This window comes from Sturnira hondurensis, unplaced genomic scaffold, assembly GCF_014824575.4.
Source record: "Sturnira hondurensis isolate 20B ecotype Veracruz unplaced genomic scaffold, ASM1482457v3 Scaffold0008860, whole genome shotgun sequence".
Taxonomy (NCBI): domain Eukaryota; kingdom Metazoa; phylum Chordata; class Mammalia; order Chiroptera; family Phyllostomidae; genus Sturnira; species Sturnira hondurensis.
In genome coordinates this window covers 5,415,877-5,431,137 of record NW_028081491.1, presented here as the reverse complement: position 1 = coordinate 5,431,137, position 15,261 = coordinate 5,415,877, and the positions used below count along the sequence as shown (strand labels likewise).

Sequence of the window (15,261 nt, the reverse complement as noted above, 5' to 3'; positions counted from 1 at the left end):
TTCCTTACTTGGCCTTCCATCTTAATTGAGAGCCTTGCTGGGTGAAGTAGCCTTGGTTGTAGGCCTCTGGTTCTCATTACTTGAAATATGTCTTGCCATTCTCTTCTTGCTTGGAGTGTTTCCATTGAGAAGTCCATAGCTAACCTTATTGGGGGTCCCTTGTATGTTACTTCCTTTTTCTCCCTTTCTGCCTTTAAGATTCTCTCTTTGTCTTGGAATTTTGCCATTTTAATGATGATGTGTCTTAAAGTGGGCCTCTTTGGGTTCCTCTTGAATGGGACTCTCTGTGATTCCTGGATCCGTGTGACTTTTTCTCTCATCAAATTAGAGATTTCCTCATTACTTTTTCAAATAGGTTTTTATCCCCTGTTCTTTGTCTTCTCCTTCTGGCATCTCTATTTTTTGGATATTATTATGTTTCATATTGTCTTGCATTTCTTTTAATCCCTCTTCATTCTTTCTGAGCCTCTTTTCCTTTTCTTGCTCTTTCTAGGAATTTTTTCTACATTGTCCTCCACCTTCCTGACCTGATCTTCTCCTTAATTGATCCTGCTTTTGATTCCTTATACTGTGTTATTCATTTCAGAAATTGTATTATTCATTCCCTCTTGGCCCTTGCTGATAGTTTCTATTTCCTTTTTCATGTTGATGTAGTTTGCAGTGATTTCATTGTAGTTCCCTTGTAGTTTCTGGTAGCTCATTGTGAGCTCTTTGAATTTCCTGATAACCAGTGCTTTGAATTTAATATCTGGTAGCTGACTTGCCTCTATTTCATCTAGCATTCTTTCTTAGGCTTCCTTCTTTCCTTTCATTGGGAGATTGTTTTTTTGTCTTCCCATTGTTTGTGAGACTCTTCTTGTTAGCTTCAGCTTCTTAAATTGATTTGTTCTGGCTTCCTGTGTTTATGGCGTGAACTCCTGTGGTATAATACCTGTGAGATTCAGTGGTGTAGTCTCCTTGATCTCCCAAGCTTATTGGTCTTGGGCTGTACTTTAAGTTTTCTTTGTGTTTGTCGTTGGGTTTTGGTTGTTTTGGGTCTTTTCTTTGTGGGTCCTCCTCACCAGCTGGATAACTGATGGTCCCTGTGTCTACCACCTGTTTTAATTTGTTGTACTGGTGAGTGCAGGTTGTGTTAAATCTAGTTTTTCCATGTGTACAGGGTTTTGAGGATTCTCTTTTGCTCTTGTTCAGTTGTTTGCACTGGGTAGTTTCTCCACTCTTTAGTTGTATTTCCAGACAGGTCTTGGATTGAGGTTTGTGTGGTTTCCACTCTCTCCTTCACCTTCTTCTGTTGTTATGTGTTGGTGGTTCCTTTGTTGTTGGGTTTTCTCTTCCAGTGGGTATTCTGGTGTTCACGGCTTCCACCTACTCTATTTTATTTTTTGTGATCAGTTGGAGGGGAAGGCAAAATGGTTTATGACAGCAGGAGAGTATTTTGTGATATTCACAGTAGCATCCAGTAGAGAAGAGATAGTTCTTTAGGCTATGTATAGTGTTAACTGCAATCTTCAACCCAACTAGCCACTTTTAAGAAAGGATGGAAAGAAGATAAGACTCTTGTTGGTGAGAGAAGGAGTGTGAGTTGGATCTAGAAAACAGTGAGGTTGTGGGAGGTCAGATTCTGAGGTAAGGTGAGAGTGAAGGATAGTAAGTAGGTGTAGTGTGTGAGAGAATAGAGTTAACCACTACAGTGATAGAGTTCAAGAAACTGTAAACTGGGCTAAGATCTGGGAGGGTTGATGTGAAGTATTTATAATTGTATGGAACAGCTAGTATTTACAGTAACATTAGAGCAACAATCATGTGATGGAATCTATGTGATCTGGATAACATAAATATGGGATATAGCACTTTGAGTAGTGTGCTACAGGAACACAAGTGAAGTGAAGGATAGTAAATTAGCAATACACTGTGAAAGAGAGAACAGGGGAAATCTGTCAAATGATACAATACATCAGCCAAGTAAGGAAGACTATACAGAAAGAAGAATACAAAAATACTATTAAAAGATGTAAGAATAATGAAAAAAATAAAAAATACAAATACGCAGTAACTTGTTGTTTCTCTGCTACAGTAAATGAGATTTGTCTCTGTTTCTACTGTTGGGATGCCCTCTCTTTGGGTCCAACTCTGGTCTTTTCACAGTTCCAAGTTTTTTGTCTCACTTGTGGGAAACAAAAAGGCAGGGGAAGGGAGGAAGAAGCAAAAAGTTTGAAAAGAAATGAAGAAGGAATAAAACAAGAAAGAAGGAAAGAGAGCAAAAAGGTATTGAAATATAAAACAATAATAAAACTTGAAAAATAAAAAGTTACTTCAAAAAACACCTCTTGTTTGTTTCAAGCTGGTCAAACCGGTTTTTCTGGTCTTGCTGGCTGCAGCTGGCTCAGGGGCCTTTCTCCCTTCCTGATGTGTACTCAGCCAGTCCCAGGAGCACTCTCCCTGGAGCTAGTCTGGTGCCTCTCCCCAGCACCCCACTCAGGGGATCCAGGTCTTCTTCAGAGTGCTCTTTCCCCAGGAGTCATTGCTGTGGGCTGGGGTGCAGATGTGCATGCCCGACCAGGCTGCCTGAGTCCCGCAGGTTTGGGTGGGAACCCTTCCCAGTGCTATGGGGGAACGCAAGGCCTTCCACCCAACCTTGGGATCGCTGCCAGACTGGGTGGGGAGTAGGCCAAGCGGCTGTCTCGGGAGGATCCCCCAAACAGTTTACTTTTTGAGAGATCACTCCCACTCAATCCTGCCACTCAACACGGCCCAATTCTCCAGCCAGATGGATGACCATCGGGTTCAGAGCTCAACACTAAGACTCTCAACTCTTCCAAGTCAAAGACCACAAACTCCGAGGGTGATAACGGCCCTTGTGTTTGTCTCCCTGTCCTTTTTCCCCTCTCTGCAACTTCAAGAAAACAGGTCTCTCCTGGTGTTGCTGAAACCCTGCTTGGCCGGGGAGGGAGTGAGCTGATGACCTGGCTCTCTCCCAAGGACCCTGAGGCCAGCCCTCGACTCCCAAAGAGTCCATGGTACACCTGGCACCGGGCACTGGGTATGTTCCGAGGCTGCCTCCTGTCTCCGACCTGGTCCCTTGGACCTTATTGTCCTGCAGCTGTCTCCTTACCGTCTGGTCTTCCAGTGTCTGCTACAATTTTTGGTCTCTTATTTTCATACATGCTGGGGTACTGTCGGCTGGTCTCTCTGCTCCTCCATGATCGGCTAGGTTTTTCTCCCATGTGTGGGGGGAACTGGAATCCACTCCATCCTACTCCATCGCCATCTTCCTCTCCATTTTTTCTTTTTTAAAAAATAACTTTTAAATTTTGTTCTAGAGAGAGGGGGAAGGAGGGAGAAAGAGAGGGACAGAAACATCGATTGGTTGTCTTCTGCCTTTTGCAAGCACCCTGATGGGGGCAGAACACACAGCCCACAACCCAGGAATGTACCCTGACTGGGAGTCAAACTGGTGACCTTCCAGTTTGCAAGGTAACACCCCACCCACTGAGCCACGCAAGCCATTACCTTAATGTTTAACTTTTCTAGAAATGCTCTGGGTTTTCTTAAGTTATTTGATAAAATAAGCTCCTTTTCAGTGATATAAAGAATATAACAAAAAAAATGCCACTGATGAACATCTCCTTACAAATAGGATTTATCTCATCAGTAATAAAATGAGGAAAGTCTTTGGTCAGTACTCATGGAAATATCCCTTAATAAGAGAAATTTACATCAGATAAAACAGGAGTCAAATTCTTTTAGAAATAGTTAATGTATTAAGACTACTCTTTTCGTATTTACTCAGGCAATGTTCTCACTGAACCTAAAGATATCAGGGGGGTTCTCGTGTGAGGTTCCCCAAGTAAGAATCTTTTTGAAGGTTGTTTGTTTTGCTTAAAAAAAGGAATTCAACATGTCAACTGTGTGCTTATGAGAGCTGTGCAGATGTGTGTTTCTTTTCATCTGTTTGTATTTATAGAGGATCCCTGGGGAAGGGCACATACAAAAATACCTCCAGGCAGTCCCTTTAACAGAGTGACACAGCCTGGACTTATGCTGAAAGGTAAGATTATGATATTACATATCTTTGAAGAATGCACAAATCACCAGATCACATTTTCTTCCCCGACAGTTGAACTGTTCAGGGTCTGCTTTCCAGAAGTCACGAGATGGCTGCTGGCCCCAGCTCCCCAGCTGTGATAACACGAGGGGTGCTGATTTAGTGCGTTTCTGTTAGAGAATCAAACTTAACATAGGATCAAAGTTCTGTCTTGTAAACCTGTCCTAATTCAATAGACATTTTCCATTAAGCATATGGCTACTTCAAGCAACTTGGAAAGATGACACAGGCCAGGGGTCTGTTCTTGCTTCTGTCCCAGCTGGTGGTTTGGTCAGAACATGCTTGTGTTACCTGCTGACTGCACTGAGTACTGCACCTTCTGCATGTGCCCATAGCAGACATGTGAAACACCAGTGCCACACAGCCCACAGATGAAGACGTACAGCATCCGTTCTGGGAGCAGCCAGTATAGTGTGATTACCCACACACTGTCCCAATGTCCAGGGAAACACACTGTATACAGAATGGCCCAAGACTTTCCCTTCCTAGGAACACTGGAGAGCGACTGGTGGGAGTCAGGAGAAGGTGGCGATGACATCAGCAGCTTTGTACGTTTGGACATTTTTGGAGCCTGAAATGGACAAGGAATGCTGTCTACACTGAAATGAGTTGGTGAGTCCTTGGGTCCCAGCCTTAAGGGACAGAAACAGATGTCCTGAGTCTCAGCTCTGGTGAAACCCTGGCAAGCATGTAATAGATAAGCACACGGCCACACGGTTGGGTGCCTCTCCTCCCATGTGGTTGTAAAGACCCCTGCACCTTGAGACTGGGTCTCACTTGCAGAGGACCCCATTCTGCAGGGCTTTGTTTCTGTCAGTTATGCAGGGGGAAGTGACTGTTTGAGGAATGTCTTCCTTGCCCTTTGGGAAGGGGCAACTGTTGTTGCTGCCACTGGATTTGCTTTTGCTCAGATCAAGAGCAAGCTGCATAGGTGAGGAACTGATGCCTTGGGCCCTGACCAGGCAGTTGCAGATCAGTCGGAAAAAAGCACGCCGCATCTCCTTGCTGGCCAGTGTGTAGATGACAGGGTTCATGGCGGAGTTGAGCACTGCCAGCACAATGAACCACTTGTCCTTGAACAGAACAGCACACTCTCTCACTTTGCAGGCCACGTCGATGAGGAAGAGGATGAAAAGTGGGGACCAGCAGGCAATGAACACGCTTACCACAATCACCACGGTTCGTAGCAGGGCCATGGACCTCTCTGAGTTGTGGGGGCTGGTCACCCTGCGGCTGCTGGACTTCACCAGGCAGTAGATGCGTGCGTACAGGATCACTATGGCCACCAGGATGGCAGTAAAGATGCTAATGCAGAAGGCAATGTATCTCTTGGAATAGAGAGGCAGAATGGTGGAGCAGTCAGGGAGGTTGTTCAGGCAGTTCCAGCCCAGAATGGGTAAGGCACCCAGTGAGAATGCAATAAGCCAGCACATCCCAATCAGAAGGAAGACGCGATGCTTCTTGTTGGCATCATATGGCCTCATTTTGATCATGGTCAAGTGCCGCTCGATGGCGATGGCCAGTAAGCTACAAGTGGATGCCCCAAGGGCCACGAACATACTGCCTTCCCTCAGGAACCAGACTGTGGGAGAGAGACTCAGTGTCTTCTTGCCTGACATCAGAATGTTGACTTTGTAGGCAATGCCAGCCAACAGGTCACAGAGAGCCAAGTTGCCAATGAAAAAATACATGCGGTTGTGGAATTTATTGTTTTTCCAGATGGCAATCAGAACCATCAGGTTCTCCAGGACAATGAAGCTGCAGATGACCAGGAACAGCACAGTGGTGAGGGTGCTGCCCTCAGGGGCATCCTTCAGCCGGCTGGCCAGCTTGCCCACATAGTTGTAATGTTCGTGCAGAGTCTCATTCCAAAGGAAGGTTCTGGGGCTCGATGCTAGGACCCTGGCCATCACTTGGAATTCAAAGACTTTCAACTCCAAATCCACCAGAGGGCGCCTTGGGAACGTCCATTTCTAATAAAGACCAGCTCGGGTTTCTGTAGTGATCCTGGACAGACCCCAGCTGGGGTGTTGAGACCTGGCTCCTGAAAAAAGAAAAAAAACAAAAAGAGGAGGGGTCCAGTGATAAGATCACATGGCTTAAGAGCAAGGGTGGCAGCAAAGCTGGAGAAAGGCACCAAAAATGCTGAAGAACTTGGACAGCTAGTCCTTACTGGCTCAGAGAGGGCCTCTCAACATAGGCCAAGTTCCTAAGTGATTGAGGAGGACCTTGGAAGCTATTTGGTGTTTGCAGTTGCCACAGGGGAAGTATTATCAGTTAATCCTAACTTACTACGTGAGAGCTGACAAATTATTATTCTCAGGTACCAAGGGACACTGAGATGATCTGAGGTCAAAAATACAGGATGGACTCCAGAAGGTGCCCACCTGATTTCTGAGAGTGCTTTGGTGAGTCTTAGAGTACCATGACAGTACACATCCACACTTCCCAGACTGCTTCCCCTGGAACCAGTCAGGGCCAAGGACAGAAATCAGATCCAGATGACCTATAGGTCTGCCAGGCACAGAGCGCCAACACGGGACTATGCTGCCACCTAAGGAAGGACAACATAAGGACACAGAGCAACACCACCCTCCTGACCCGTGGCCAATTCAGCTGAGTGTTGATCTGGGGAGGAAGGAATACAAATTTGTAAAAGTGGAATCAACTCCCACTGAGGTTAAAGAAAGAAACCAAGGACAAGCAGGTGGACTTCGAGTTTGGCTTAAAATTCAAATGCCTGAACACTAGCTGTTACTGTCTAAACCCCCAAAACTAACCCAGTGCATGTGAGCTAAAAGAGATAAAAAACTTGGAAGCACTAGTGAGACACTGAAGGTGGTGAACCCAGGAGCCAGGCCCTGGATGACTGTGAATTGTAACCCTTCGCCCACTGGACCCTGGACACACCCCACACCTTTCATGGCCTCCTGTGATATCCAGGGTGAAGCAGAAGGGGCTTTCAGTGGACTCACTGGCTTTAAATTTAAATTATGTGAGTATATAAATATCTAACTAAGATCAAATGAGGTTAATTTAAAACAGCCCGCTGTGTGTATCCAGTGAAGTCTTTTTTTTTTTTTGTATTTTTTAATGTTTAATTCACAACCCTAAATTGGGGTCAGGGGCAAATGGACCACTCTCCAATGATTTGGGGCTCTGAATTTGGGGTGTGATGAGATCTCAAGGCCTCGACTACCCACTGAGCTCATCCCCAGGTATGAAATGAGGCCCAGACAAGCTTCAGTCTCTGGAAGTCCCTAGGGATCAGCTTGGACAGATGCTCTGCAGGGGAAAAGCAGAGGAGACTCTAGCCAGGGTCCCCTGCCCACAGGACTCTCCAGGTAACTGCTTTCCTGCCCCACAGGTATTGGTCCCAGTGTCCTGTGGATGCTTCCAAACCCACTACTTCCTTTATTAGTTTGGGAACACATGAGATTAGGCAGGGACAACCCCACTGCTTCTTGCAATGATCTATTCCAGTGTCCAGGAGCTTCAATGTAGAGGGAACCTATCCATGTGGAATGGCAAATGTAGCTCAGCCCTATGGGAAAGCCCATAGGCGCATGGTGGCATGTGGAATGCCAAACCCACAGATCGGTTCTCCCATGGGAAATCAGGCCTGCATTATACCTAGGCTGCTTTGTGACTTGCTCTTGCTAAATCTCCCTCACCGAGTTGAAACAGCAAATGTTTACTGTGTATCTTTAAAGTAACTTCCTGAGGTTTGTGCTAATTCTAAGGACTGAAGTGTAACCAGACTGATTACTCTTACTGTTCCCTTGCATTTGCAACATTTTTCCTTGTTAATCTGTAAGAGGTAATCAATAACATCCTTTCCATTGCTATCTGTAAAAAGTAATTACCTAAAGCAAACCTAAGCATAATGAATGAAAACCTTCTTCGATGTATGCTACTAGAAAGCCAATAAAAGCCTGTCAAGACAAGGGTTGGGGTGTTCTCCCCTTGAGAGAGTGGCTGTGCCATCCCTTTTTCTCCACAGTACTCGGTAGTCCATGTGAATTTGTCTCATCTCATCCATAACATTGTGGACACTGTTGGCCAGTGTCTGCATCACCAATGTCTACTTGTTCTGGAAACCCTATGGGCCCTGGCACCTGAGCTAATGCCTATGCTCTGCCTGGAACTGCCCCAGTCTCTCCCTGGCCGCTCCATGTCAGCTATCTAAGGCCACGGAGGACTTGAATGCAAAGTGTGACAGAAACTTTTCTTACCTCAAAAGGGAAGAGCAGACAGGTTCTGAGGCTGGACTAGCAATGAAGAATTGGTGGGGGCTCCTGCTGGGTTTCTTCTGTTGCTGATCAGAAGAAAACAGTGTGGTACCCTCAGGCTCAGGGGCACCTTCCTACCTTAGGCAGAAGGCAAGGCCTCCCTGCCGCCTCTAGCCCTGGAACCTCCCCACCCCCAACTTGGACTGAGGCCCATCAAAGACAACAGACCTCTGTCGGTTAGTCAGAGGTGACAGTAAAAGGTCACCTTGGTGAGCAGCTTTCCCACTAGCCTCCTCCTATTTTTGTCTTCCTCCATTTTTACTTAAGTCTTGTCAGCCCTTCAAGACCAAGTCAAATTCTGCCTGCTCTGTGATATTTTCTGGAATCAGCCCAGCCCTTGGTTACTTTTCTCTGAGACTGCATACATCTTTTTAAAAACAAACTGCAATCTTTGTTTTTTCAGAGTAGAAATAATAGCAGCAGCTGGCAGTCTCTAAGCCCTTTGCCTTAGAGAGCTTATCTAATCTTCACACTGACATCATGATGTTCATGTTTCTCACAGTACCTGGTACATTAATTAACAGGTGCCTAATAAATGTGTATGCCTTTATTACTGCTCTTCTTTGCATTCTTTATCTGTGAGCAGTGAATGAGGAATCCACGCCTAGCCTTGTTGGATACCATGCCCAGGAGAACTTAGCCCAAGGGCACAACCACTGAGTGAGAGCTCAGCACTACCCACACAGAAAGTGCCGCCAACAACACTACAAGTATCCTCATTCATGGAAAAGGCTCAGGACAAGTGCAGGGAAGAGAGACATAGGTTCTGCTTCTCTGAGTCATAAAGCAGCAGGGTCCTGAGAGCACTCCTTTCCCAAGCTGACCAAGGGCCTTCCACATGCCCTGACACCAGGCCACCTGCTGCCATGTCCAGGTGTCCACCCCTCTGTCCACGACACTACCTCTTCTAGTTTGCCTTAAAATGTCTCTTGAGTATTTGCTTTCTCATCAGAAGTTTTCTTCCCAGGAACTGGTAATGATATGTATGTGGTTAACACAAGGTATTATGTATGATAACTGACTTAGCACCAGGGCAGTTGTAGTGATAATAATAAATGAGTGGTGTAAAATGCATGTGAATTCCCACCCATGTAGCAGAAGTGGGAGGAGGGGCTCCAGGCATCTGCACTAGGAAGGTGTTTGAGATCACATACACCTTAAGCTTGTGTTCTGTATCTCAGTCTTCCCCATGATAACTCCATGCCATTTATGTACCTCATGTACCCCCCTGGGCATCTGAGACTCCTTTCATTGTGCCATGAAGCAGAAAGAAGGGAGGTGAGTCCCTTTACACCTGCTGGATCTGGATATCCCCAGGAGTAAGGAACAGAGGGCAAACAGACCAATGGCTCTGCAGACTGACATTTTTTTCTTTACTCCCTGCATATGTAGTTTTGTTGAAGTTGAGCAAAGTGAAAAAAAAAAGCAAACAATAAAAACTAATAACAAAGAGTAAAATAACCACAACTAAAGCTCATCCTCAATCTGAGGGTGAGCATATTTTCTTATAAATGCTTAATTTATCATTTCTCTTAATTAAATATTGATTGATCAAAGCATATATTTTTTTCTGAACATTTTTTTGTTAAGTGTGAGTCTCCACAGTTGGCATAATTGGAAGATGTACAGTTGTCTTTGGAATTTAAAAGCATGTTTTCTTTGCATATCAACATTAGAAAGTAGACCTACCCTGAGAGTCAAGTGCTGGCTAAAAGCCAGACTGATTTTATATAAATCTGAACGTTGCTGTGCCTAGTCAAAAGCATCTGTGGGAGGCCAGCTGTCTCACCCCACAGAGATGGGCCCTAACCCAACACCCCTGATGCTGGGCCCTCAGGTACCCTCTAGCCCCTTCTAGTCACTGCCCACTCCCAAATGGGACCATTGTCTGGGCTTCTCATTCCAACTGTAGCTTGTTGCTGACTTTCACAGGAAAGGAGTCCCACAGCATACATTTGTGCCTGGAGCTTCCTCCAGAACTGATGCTCCTGTCAGTCATGTGTATGATGCTGATTGGGTGGATGCACCATTTACTGTTTGTGGACATAGAGAGGTTTCTCCATATTCTGGATGCCCAAGTCCTTGTGGAGGCACATGCCTGTATGTTTGTGGTACCACTGATTTGTGAGCCTGTTGTGTTGGTAACTACTTTGGGCTCTGATGCAGAGGGTCCCTGTGGAGGCTCACTGGGCTTGGCCTATGTCCTGCAAATGAGTGTTTGTGTGGAGTGAGAAGAGTCCCCCCAGAGGGCAAGATTACAAATGCTCACATTTTGTTTTCTTTTAGATGAGAGTCTGGGGGTGGCAATGACACTGCATTAGTTTGATCATTGCCTAAATTCCACCTCAACACTAAAAGCCCAATGCTGAGAAATGTATGTTGGCTAGCCTTGTACATCCTCATATGTACAAAGCTGGGGCATGTTGTAATAGATACAGAGGCTCATTGGCCTCAACAAATCCAGATTCTGACAGTCTGTGCCCTCGAGCAGGCCTGGCTTACATTCATCCATAGATCATGGGCTCTTTCAGGTCCCTCCCCTCCCTGCATCTCACCTGAAGGAGGTACACCACCCAGTCATGAATTCCCCTTAGATCTATTTAACTGAGATGGTTCCTAAGGGTTCTCACTTCATCCTTATAAGCTGGGACCTTCCAGTTTACCTCCAGGCATTGCAACACCAACCCTTTTTCTTTTTATAGAGAAGGAATAAAATGGCTTCTAGAAGGTGTTCCAAGGTGTGTCACCCAAGGTTAGACCCTGTCACCCAGGGTTAGACCCAGCTAGGGTGCTCCCCTTCCCTCTAGTACAAGGATGTATGTCCTTAGGGAGTGCAGGAGGGGAGAGCCCTGGACTGCTGATGAATTCCAGATGTGCTTTCTACGCTAGCAATTCACTTTCTCTACACATGTCAATTTGAAAAATAAACAAACTATAAAAAGAAAAAAAGAAAAAAGTAAAGGAAAATATTTCCACAAAGTCTGGGATCTCTCATGGTAAAAAAAGTAAAGCACAATAAAATAGTGAGAAATTTCTCCTGTTCTAATGCAAGATGCATTATATTTAAAAGGCATCTTCTCCAAGGGAAATCATAATTAGTTCATCCTCCAAAATAAATTAAAATACCAAGCATTTGCCAATTTCTTGGAAAGCAAGATTTTTTTCTTCCAAAGGGAAAAAATGAGTTGGCCATTTCACAGCCTCAGCAAAAGTCCCTTTCTAGTGAGTACTTTTCCTCGCTCTGAATTTCTTAGGTGATCTCTCTCTGCTTTCAGAGATAGTTCACAGCAAGCAACATCACACACACACATTGCCTTGCTCACTTACACTTTGCTCTAGGCCTGTAATGGAGTTTCTGGTGAGAAAACCACTGCTATACATGAACCAGGTGAAGATTTCATGTTCAAGTGCTCATTCCCTGTGCTTGTCCATAGGAAGGCAATTGCTTTTGATGCAAGAGGATTTGCCCTTTTTGCATCTCAATAAAACTTTCCAAATTTTCCCTTTCCTGCTTGCTATAAGTAAGGGCACAGGATTGAATTCCTACCAACATTGTTACAGGACCATTGGGGGTGTGGAACTGAGCTCCTCAAGGCAGCTAAAGGCATATGCAGTCAAGAGGTGTTCTGCCCACAAAGTCCTAAAATTGGAGTCCCTCACATCCTTATCCAAAGCAGTGCTCTCACTTGGTGACAGGGTATGTGCACCACACATTGCACCTTACAGGGACCACATCTAGTCCCCCATCCACCTTCTGAATGTACACAGGAGGAAACTGAGGTTGGTAAGGGGGGGTCACTCTCCTTAGTGGCACAGCTTAGAAGAAACCAAAATGGGTTGGATGTCTGTGCCCAGTAGATCATATTAATGGTATACTGTTTTGGAGGTGCCCACCTTCCCTCCTGTTCTTCCTCTTGATGGTGACAAGAGCATCACCAGCATCCTTTTAAGCCAAATTGCCTCTAACTACTATGATAGCAAAATCCTGGATGGAAGCTTTACTGAAATACATGAAAAACTCTGCTTCCAAGGGAATGGAGTACCATTGTCAAGGCCAAAGAGCCTTATCAGTGGACCGTGACTCTTACTCTGGCTCACAGTGCTGATGGGATGCCAGAACCACCCACCGGGTGTCACGTTCACCACCAAGTAATCCTGTCACTGATTTAACACGACTGGCCTGTTCTCTGTGCTCTTATAGACACGGCTTCAAGTCCTCACAATACAATAATACCGAAACAAAACAAAAGTGGCAAGTTTATGTCCAGTTGCTGTAACAATAATTGAAATAAATGTGTTATTTTTGACACTAGATAGGATTCCACTCAATATATCATATTATCTCCAAAAGCTTATGGAAAATATCTTAAGGCAATTAATTTCTTCAACATAAAATATGTGGCAAAGGAAAACCATGAAATAACTCCAAAACTGATCAAAGAATTATGAAGTCAAATATGAGGAAATGGGCTTCCACAGGCCATAGCACTATATTATGTTCTGGCTCACACAGCAGACTGCCTGAGGTGCCTCACCAGTGGTGTCAGCATTCAAATTATAGTCCTAAATCCTAGCAGACAAAATTTCTACATGATGGCAACTCCCAAATTTTCAAGATTATGAAGTGTTCAAATCCCCATTTTCTTGTAATAAAAATGTATGCACCCATTGTAGATACTGAATCATCTTAGGAGACAGCAGAGATTACATAACATCTAAAGTGTGTCATAATTTCCAAGGAGAGGGAAATCAGTTCCTGCATTTTGAGAAATAAGACCGCTAGCAATTAGTAAGGCTCCTTTCACAGGAAAATGTGAGTTTCCATTACCCACACTATAAATTTAGAAGACTCATGCACTTAAAGAAATTCACAGACATTAAGAGGAAGGTGGCATTTTCAAAGATGAAAACTGGGTAAGAAATTATTGGGTCTGTGTCTTAGGGGAGGCTCTTAAGGGCTAACTTTGTATTTTAGATCTCCAGGTTAGGTGACAAGTACAGCTGAATGAGCAGGCCCAGTGTAAACATTAGCTGAGAAAAATGAATGTGTGCTCCTCTGTGACAACAAAAATTATTCATACTGGCATTGAGCTCTGCATCAACTAAGTGAGAAATTGTACAGCTCCTAGCACTTCCACAACTCCTTGAGCACCGCAAACACATGCACACCACCACCCATCACCACTACCACCATCACCACTATCACTATCAACATTACAGCCTCCTATACCAAGACCAGTCACCAGCATGGCCATCCTTGTTAGTCACAGACCCGCAGAATCTAATCCTGCCCTTGCACTTTGTAGGAATTACATTTTTCTTAATCATTCCTGATGGGAATGATTTTCATTAAGATTTTCATCAGTAAAGGAAAGAATGCTGAAGAGATAAAGTTGAACCTGTGATTAGGTACAACATTTGCAACCTCTAATGCCCAGAAATTCCTGATTTTGGAAGCACTCAGACCTCCAGCTGGGAAAGATACTATGTGTAGGGTGGCCTGTCCATTTTTGAAATAATCTTCCAAAAGAGCCTTGCTGCTGTTCTTCCTTTATCCTCAAAACAAATTGTGTTATTCAAAAAAAATTCTAAGAAGTCCCTCTCTTACATCTAAATATAAAAATACCGCAAAGAAATATGTCATTGGGAGTGTCCAATGCCAGAAAAGAGAGAGGACGAGGTAAAGACAGAGAGAGGGAGAGAGCGACCATCGGAGACTGGTGGTTAACTGTGGCAAAGCCCCGAGTCGCCAGAGAAGAGCCAGGGGCACCTCCCCCTGGTCCCCCGCCCAGGCTTCATCTCAGGAATGCAGCACACTGACTTTCCGTGGGAGCTTCATTACTGTACCGGGGCTTTACCTTCCAGCCCCGATTCTGACAGCCCTGATCTCCTTGTTTGAGAAATAAAAAGAAAAGTGGAATTTTGTGCTAAATATAATTCTAAAAAATTATTTTACCAGGAGAATGACGACAACCACACATTCCGAGAAGCCCCGGGTCCTCATTCTGGGAGGCCGCCTAACTTTTTAATCGGCCAAGTTAAACGACGGATGGGACTTCAGGAAGATCCCTTTCTCTTTCATTCAGGTTACTGAGAAGCTGCTGGGTTTAAAGGCTCCAACAGTAGTTTAAAGGGAAGCGCCCCTTCCCCCTCCCGAGGCTCGGTCACCGGAATGGATGGCTTTGGGGAGGGGGAGATGCTCGAGTGCTGGGCTCGCTGCCCAGGGCACAATCTCGCACCGGATTGGCTGGAATTTCGTGACAAAAGTGGACCCAGCTACTCCCACCCGCCCCCGAGCCCGCGACCCCGGCCCCGCCGGCTCACCTCCGTCTGGGAAAAGCCCTCGGGCTACCAGAATCCTGGAGCCGGTTCCTCCGCTCAGATGCAAGCTGGGCTGGGCCACTGAGATAGTCTTGGGGCTCAGAGGGTCGTACCCGGACTTGGAGGTCTCACTTGAGCTCGTCCCACCACCACATCCAGCTCCGGGTCCCTATCGCGTGTCCCTGAGACCCGCTCCCTCAGCCTCTGTCTGCTGAGCTAGGTCTCAAACTTTCCCTGCGTCCCCGGGGGCGGGACCCGCGCTCCGCAGCCCCGCCCACAGTCCCCACCTCGGAGCTTCCACCGCCCTCTCCCTGCGCCGCGGGGTGTCTCCACTCCCTCTCCGCATTTCCCCACCCACACCTCGCTTCCCAGCGCCAGATCTCTGTCTCCACAACCCACCCCCGGTCGCCCCCCCCCGCCCCGCTCGTCCAGCGCCCCGCCTTCTGGCTCCCGCCACCACCTCCCTGCCCCTCCTGCCCCCAGCTCCCCAGCTCCCCGTCTCCTCCCCTCCGCAGTTCGCTAGGGACCGGCTCGCCACCCAGG

At 45.9% G+C, this 15,261-nt stretch overlaps 1 protein-coding gene across 1 annotated transcript; it reads right to left on the bottom strand.

The window, feature by feature from the left end:
- Positions 1-3,322: 3,322 nt before the first annotated feature.
- On the bottom strand, positions 3,323-14,929 carry S1PR3 (sphingosine-1-phosphate receptor 3). Its single transcript, XM_037056242.1, has 2 exons — positions 14,722-14,929; positions 3,323-6,149 (listed from the first exon to the last, which is right to left on the bottom strand). The coding sequence occupies exon 2, from the start codon at positions 6,013-6,015 to the stop codon at positions 4,879-4,881; it is 1,137 nt and encodes a 378-aa protein (XP_036912137.1). The 5' UTR covers positions 6,016-6,149; positions 14,722-14,929; the 3' UTR covers positions 3,323-4,878.
- Positions 14,930-15,261: the final 332 nt, after the last annotated feature.